The sequence below is a fragment of the Bison bison genome, unplaced genomic scaffold, assembly GCF_000754665.1.
Source record: "Bison bison bison isolate TAMUID 2011002044 unplaced genomic scaffold, Bison_UMD1.0 scf7180017864371, whole genome shotgun sequence".
In the NCBI taxonomy this organism is placed as follows: Eukaryota; Metazoa; Chordata; class Mammalia; order Artiodactyla; family Bovidae; genus Bison; species Bison bison.
Genome location: NW_011494943.1, coordinates 7,975,130 through 7,982,386, shown reverse-complemented (window position 1 = coordinate 7,982,386; position 7,257 = coordinate 7,975,130). Strand labels below are relative to the sequence as shown.

The following is a 7,257-nucleotide window of genomic DNA, read 5'->3' as shown; positions in this document are numbered from 1 at the left end:
CCCCCCCCCCCCAGGCGGTGGAACCCCCCGCCCCGCCAGATTAGAGCTTTGTGGGATCGGGGGCGGCTCTGGGTTTGGCTGCTTTTCCCACGGTTGGAGTTGACCTCTGGATCTGATCGCTGCGGTTCCCAAGTCTTCCCACCCGGGGAGACGGAGGCCGGCACGTAGTTAAAACATCGGGTGCAGTAGATGGGGGTGGCCGGGGGCGGCCTTGCAAGTGAAAGACCCCCGAGGCCCAAGATGCACGGACTGAAGCAGACGTGTAGGGGAGGGCAGTGAGGACAAGGCAACCCCGGGGAGCAGATTTATCGCAGCTGATGATTGAAACGACAGGTCTAACCGTAGTCTGTAAGTCAGTTAGGTTCGATCAGTTTAAAGTCTTTGCTTTTTCACTTGTTCACCTAAGGAAGCCTCCAGCCTCGAGTGGCATTTGGGGTCTTAGGACCTTGGGCGTCTTGCCCCTGGGCAAGAGACTTGATTTTCCTGAACTTCATTGTAAGATAGAGACAGTTCCTTCTACTGGGCCCAGAACATTGTCAACACGAACCAAATAATGGTTCATGCCTTCAAGCGTCTAGCAGAGCAGAGGTTCATAGTGGCCCTCTGAATAATACATGCTTACTAAATGGCCTCTTTTCTAGTTGGCTCTTGTAGAGAGTTCCAGAGCCTATTGTAGAGAAAGAACCTTCTGAGGCCTTTGCAAATAAAGTTGTTAAAAAAAAAACATAAGCTTGTTTTTTAACTTTTAAAGTCATTTTCACGTTTTAAACAACTTTATTAGAGTTCTGTGGGGTTTTCAGAGTTATAAGTAATGCATGAATATATTTTAAAATTCTAGATGAAAAATGTAGAAGAAAGGGGAAACTTTAGTCATATTATCTCAGTAATGCCTGTGTTCTTTTTAGTTAGTTTTAAATGAGATTAGAAGAGTGTAAAAAAACAAACAGTCCTTTTGCAGTCTACTACCTCGTTTCCATTCCTGACCACTGATTATTTGTCTTTCCTTCTGAGGCCAACTAAAACACTAATTTTAAATATAAAGCTTGTGTTTGTTTATTTTGGGTCACATTTACCACAGTGATCTTGCTGAAAGAAACCAGAGCGGGGAGGGCAGAATTAAATAGTCAATGGTTTTGCCTTGGTCTTATATTTGGTTCTTGAAAAAATTGTTCCAGAAAAGTTTTAAGTTTTAACCATTTTTAAGTGTGTAATCACTGGCATTAAGTACATTCACAGTGTTGTGTGATTATCAGCACTGTTCATTTCTAGATCTTTTTCATCATTTCAAATAGGAACTCTGTACTCTCTTTAAGTACTAACTCCCCTTTATCCACCCCTCCCAGTCCCTGGTAACCTCTGTTCTATTTTCTGTAGGTGTGAGTGTTCCCATTCTAAGGTCTTCCTATACATGGACTCATACAATATTTGTCTTTTTGTGTCTGACTTTTTTACTTAGAATCTTTTTTTTTTTTCAATCGAGGTTCATCAATAATGTGGGCTTCCCTGGTGGCTCAGTGGTAAAGAATCTGTCCACAATGTGGGAGACCTGAGTTCAGTCCCTGGGTTGGGAAGATCCCCTGGAGGAGGGCATGGCAACCTACTCCAGTATTCTTGCCTAGAGAATCCCTGTGGACAGAGGAGCCTAGCCGGGCTACCGTCCATGGGGTTGCAAAGAGTCAGACACAACTGAGCAACTAAGCACATAGCACATCCGTATTGTAGCATGTACCAGAGTTTCATTTCTTTTTAAGACTGAATAATGTTCTGTTGTATACTTGGCTGGAGTGTTTTTAAACAGATTGTAGAACATAAACAACAACCGATTATCAACAGCCCTTATTTCACTCATAAAAATGGTAATACTGACTCATAACTGAAAACAAACAAAACCCATTATTAATTCCTTTGTCTACTCTCATGTCTAGTCCTAATGTATTTCACTGTGTGTGTTAGTCACTCAGTCACGTCTTTGCGACCCCACAGACCGTAGCCCACCAGGCTCTGTCCATGGGGGCAAGAATACTGGAGTGAGCTGCCGTTTCCTTTTCCAGGGGATCTTCCCGACCCAAGGCCTGAACCTGGGTCTCCTGCATTATAGGCAGGTTCTTTACCATCTGAGCCACAAGGAAAGCATATTTCCTAGATTGTCTCAAAAATGAGTTTTCTACTTGCTTTGTTCTAATCAGGATCCAAACAAGATTCATATTGCATTTGGTTAATGACACGGAAGTCTGATGCTTTTGACCACTGAGGCATTTACCTTTGGCTTGTGTTTTTGGAATTATTGCTGCTAACCACATATTTGTTTGCAATCGATTTTGCAAGACAATTATTATTCGAAAAATGATGGAACTAGATGTTAAACTTTGGTTGTGGGCTCTTCCCAGTAAAGTGGTGTGTTACAGAATGGTGAGCGCTGGAAGCTGCTCATGGAATGACAGCGGAGTTTTAGTTCTTAATGAGTTAAATTTGCTAAATTTTTTTTTTTTTTTTTGGTAAGAGAATGCTGATGTATTCGGAGAAGGTGATGGCACCCCACTCCAGCACTCTTGCCTGGAAAATCCCATGGACAGAGAAGCCTGGTAGGCTGCAGTTCATGGGGTCCCTAAGTTGGATACGATTGAGCGACTTCACTTTCACTTTTCACTTTCATGCATTGGAGAAGGAAATGGCAACCCACTCCAGTGTTCTTGCCTGGAGAATCCCAGGGACGGGGGAGCCTGGTGGGCTTCCATCTGTGGGGTCACACAGAGTCGGACTGAAGTGACTTAGCAGCAGCAGCTGATGTAGTTATTGTAGTCTTTTTGTTAAACACGTGCCTGTGAACTGGAGTTTTTCTAAAAAGAGCCTTCATTCTTTTTTTCAAGTGTTTATTTTTTGGCTGAGTTACACAGCATGTGGGATCTTAGTTCCCTGACCGGGGATTGAACCCCAGTCCCCTTCGTTGGAGTTGTGACTTCTCTGATGGTCCAGTGGTTAAGACTCTGCACTTCTGAAAGGGCCTTAATTGCTTTTTTTCTCCCTTTAGGCGTCTTGGTGCTGAATTGGGGAAGTCTGTGGTTTATCAAGAGACCAATGGAGGTAAGTTAAACTTCTTAAACGTTCTTTGTCCTTCAGGCTCTGTTTAATTGACTGGCATGTTTTTAAAAGGCGAGTGTTATAATATTTAACACAGAAATCCGTTGCTCTTTAACAATAGGGTTGGAAAGTTTTCGGTACTTCTAAACCTTGACTGGAGAAGGCAATGGCACCCCACTGCAGTACTCTTGCCTGGAAAATCCCATGGACGGAGGAGCCTGGTGGGCTGCAGTCCATGGGGTCGCTAGGAGTCAGACACGACTGAGCGCCTTCACTTTCACTTTTCACTTTCATGCATTGGAGAAGGAAATGGCACCCCACTCCAGTGTTCTTGCCTGGAGAATCCCAGGGACGGGGGAGCCTGGTGGGCTGCCGTCTGTGGGGTCCCACAGTTGGACACGACTGAAATGACTTAGCAGCAGCAGCAAACCTTGACTTCTTGTTGTCTCCTTAAGTCTTCTTTCCTGTTGTTCCAAGGTAATGCAAATATCTTATCATTTTAGAATGAAAAAAGTGATGGAAGAGATTTTTCTTCCTTATTTTGCTGTATTTGATACAGACTTTCTACATTTATCTGTCTCACTAAGTCATCAAATGGTGTTAAGAGCCATCTGTACTAGATAGGTAATGACTTACTTTAAAAACCTCTTTGAGTTAGTTTTATCTCTCATTTTTTCTCTCAAGTCTTGTCCAAGCTCACCCTGGGTTAGTCACCACTTTTTGTTGCCGCCTAAGTTTTTTGTTCCGAACCAGGCGAAGGATGTGGGGCTCTTAATTCCCAGCCCAGGGTGGAACCTGCATCTCCTGCAGTGGAAGCGTGAGGTCCACTGGACCTCCAGGGAGATCCCCTGCCTGGGCTTCCAGGGAGAGCTGGAACATAAAGTAATACTGCTTGAAGGCCCTTTGTTGATAGCCGTGTTCCAGGAATAAACGCCCAGCTGGGAATTATTTTTGCAAAGTGGAAAGCCTTGGATTCATGTTTCTGTGTTTGCTCAGGAGATAATTAAGATGAAACTGATGTTTGGGGAGCTAAAAAAGCAAAGTATTGGGTAGTAATGTAAAGCATACGTTCTGGAGTGTATACAAGTTACATCTGTGTTATATAATCAACTCCCAGAAACCCTTAATCCAGCTTCCACACTCAATAGCTGTTAACTTGGTGACTTCAGAAGCTTTCCTGCCAGGGCAAGTCAGGAGATGCTTATTTTGATTTTTTTTGTTGTTGTTATACACATGCCTGTGAACTGGAGTTTTTCTAAAAAAGAGCCTTCATTCTTCTTTTTCAATTAATTTGTTTATTTTTTGGCTGAGTTGTGCAGCATGTGGGAATCTTAGTTCCCCGACCCGGGATTGAACCCCAGTCCCCTTCATTGGAAGCGCGACTTCCAGTGAAGGTGAGTGCATATAGGTGAGATAGCCTGTTTAACAGTAACAGGTTCGGTTCATTGTGATGGCATTTGGGGATCTCATAAATGAAGCATTGTAGGAAAGGAGGGAGGTTTGGGGAGCACCTTTTTCTCCATCTTCCCATCACTGTTCTGGGCCTCCTCTCTCTCTCGTGCTGTCAAAGCAGCTTCTTAACAGGCCTTCTTACTTGCATTTTCAGCCTTTAGTTTGTTCTGCTCCCCGCCAACGCGTTATTTCCACAATGCAAATGTTTTTGACTTACCTCTGCTTCACATTTTACAGGCTAGAGTTCAGTCTCCTTAGCAGTCGTGTTGGGGCCCTTTGGGACCTAGGTTCTGCCCATCTCACCTGCTTCACCTTGCATTACACCCATGAGCATGTCTTGTGTGCTGTGCTCAGGAATCCATTTGAAATCTGCCTGCTCCCCTCACTACCTCCACTGCTGCTGCTCTGGTCCAGCACACTGTCTGTCACTTGCCTGGACTCCAAAAAACGTCCTGGAGTGGCTCTCCAAGTAGCCACTCCTGCTTTGCCACCATTCTCTTTACGCAGTAGCCAGTGATCCCACGAATCCTCCAGTGGTTCTCCTATCTACTTTGGAATAAAATCCAGACTCTTGGGAAGTCTGGCCACAGTTGGCTCCCTGCCCTCCTCTCTGTCTCCTTCTCCTCTTTCAGTCTGTCTCCAGATGCACAGTGATACCCCTGCCCCGGCTTGGCACACCCTGCCCCCGCTGTTCCACACTTGCGTTCCCACTACATGGTCCAGCCTGCGGTGAGGCCATCGTTCCCAGGCGTTTCTCCTCTCTCGTGGCTGGGCTTTCTCCTACATACTGGCCTGGAGTGTTTGCCAGTCTGTGGCATTGCATTGTCTCTCCCGGGTCACTCTGTGTCCCCTTGGTCCAGTCCTCCTTTTTGGGACCCCAGCTCAGGGCCTGAAACAGAGGAAGCCACGGCGTTGTTAAAAGAACAATACAGATATTAACCCTTGGCCTCTTTAATTGCTGAATACTTTTCCCTGAGCATCTTGTGTTTATTTAGTGATGGATTTTCTTTTCTGGACCCTGAGATTTTACATAGACCTGATTATTGCTTTTGCCTTCTAGTCTATTTTTGGCTTATTTTCCCCTGAGCTTGACTTTTTTCTTTCAGTACATGTCATTCCCAGATCTATTAAGAATTTATTTTGGTACACTAAGTGACGTGTTGATTTAAGTTCAGTTCAGTCGCTCAGTCATGTCCGACTTTTAGCGACCCCATGGACTGCCGCACGCCAGGCTTCCCTGTCCATCACTAACTCCCGGAGCTTGCTCAATCTCATGTCCACCCAGTTGGTGATGCCATCCAGCCATCTCATCCTCTGTGGTGCCCTTCTCCTCCTGCCTTCAATCTTCCCAGCATCAGGGTCTTTTCCAATGAGTTGTTGTTTAGATTCCTTACTGCCCAATTGCTTACTCCAATTGCTGCCCAATTCTTACATTCTTACAGCATGAAGTACTTTTCCTTAAAACTATAGAACATTTTTATTTTTCAGAAACAAGAGTTGAAATACAAGAATCTGTTCGTGGCCAAGATATTTTCATTATACAGACAATACCCAGGTAAGAGCACGACTTTATCCCTTTTCCTCTAAAAATCTTAGTGATGTACCTTGCTGTCTCTTCATGTGAACTTCAGTTTTCTCTAAATTTAAATGTGTTTGTATGTTAAATGCTTTCTAAAATACAACATATATGTATGTGTTTGCATGCATACAGACACACACATCCGTCTTTTGAAATTCTTTCCGTGCTTGTCACACTGTACTTAACCGCTGTGTGTTTCCTTGATCATCTTTTCCAAGCTTGAAGCTCCTCAAGGACAAAATATCCTCCCTCCATTTGCCAGGGTCTGTCTGTTCCGCTCTACTGAGAGCCCTTGTTGTTGTTAAATGTGGTGCATAGCTGCTCTGGTTCATATCCACTGAGGCTGGTTTTTGCACTGCATTTAATTTTGCACAGTGGCCGGTCCCCCCGACCGTCTCTATTGCAGACACCATCTACTCCTCCTCTCCAGGCAGGAGGACAGGCCCTGGCAGAATCCTGGCATGCCTGAGTGTGAACTTCCCGTGGGGTTCTCTCCTCTCAGCCCCTCACTGGGATGGGGTTGGTGTCTTTGAAAAATCCAGACCTTCACATCTCGATCAGTTCAGTTCTTGAGATTGTGTTAGTGATAAGCAGGGCACTGGGTGCCCCAGCACGTGGACGCGTTACACGCATCACTTTTAATCCTCGTGTGTCAGTCCAACGTGGCTGCTCTTGTTTGGTCCCTGTGATTCTGAGATTTATAATAAGAAATATGGATTTGGTCTTCCTGTCCTGGCACAGAGCTCCTAAAACTGTTGGAACTTCCTCCGTGAGAATAGCAGTCAAAGTATCTCCATTATTTAGAACAAGCCCCTTTCAGTTACCCCTGAATTATGTTAATGCAAGGAGTTTTTGGAAATCCCCGGGATAAACCCAGGATGGGGGCTGGTTCCTGGGGGCACCAACCTTGTGATGAGAGGGTGGGTACCTTCAACCTAGCCCCTGTGACCTCTGGGGAGGAGTTGAATCCATCTCCAGTGGCCATGATTTGACCACTTGTGCCGGTATCATGAAGCCTCCATAAAACCCCCAGAAGGCCTGGGTGTGGAGAGCTTCTGGGTTGGTGAAGATGGGGGTGCTGGGAGGTGGGTGCTCACAGCAAGGTTGGGGACGCTCTGCACCCTTCTGCCATACAGCATGCAGGATCT

At 45.3% G+C, this 7,257-nt stretch overlaps 1 protein-coding gene across 1 annotated transcript in view; it reads left to right on the top strand.

Moving 5' to 3' along the window:
- PRPSAP1 (phosphoribosyl pyrophosphate synthetase-associated protein 1) overlaps nt 1-7,257 on the top strand; it is a 26,468-nt gene that overhangs the window by 668 nt on the left and 18,543 nt on the right. The window contains exons 2-3 of the mRNA XM_010856208.1: nt 3,029-3,081; nt 6,019-6,085. Coding sequence (XP_010854510.1) covers nt 3,029-3,081; nt 6,019-6,085 — 120 coding nt within the window. The remainder of the gene's footprint in view (nt 1-3,028; nt 3,082-6,018; nt 6,086-7,257) is intronic.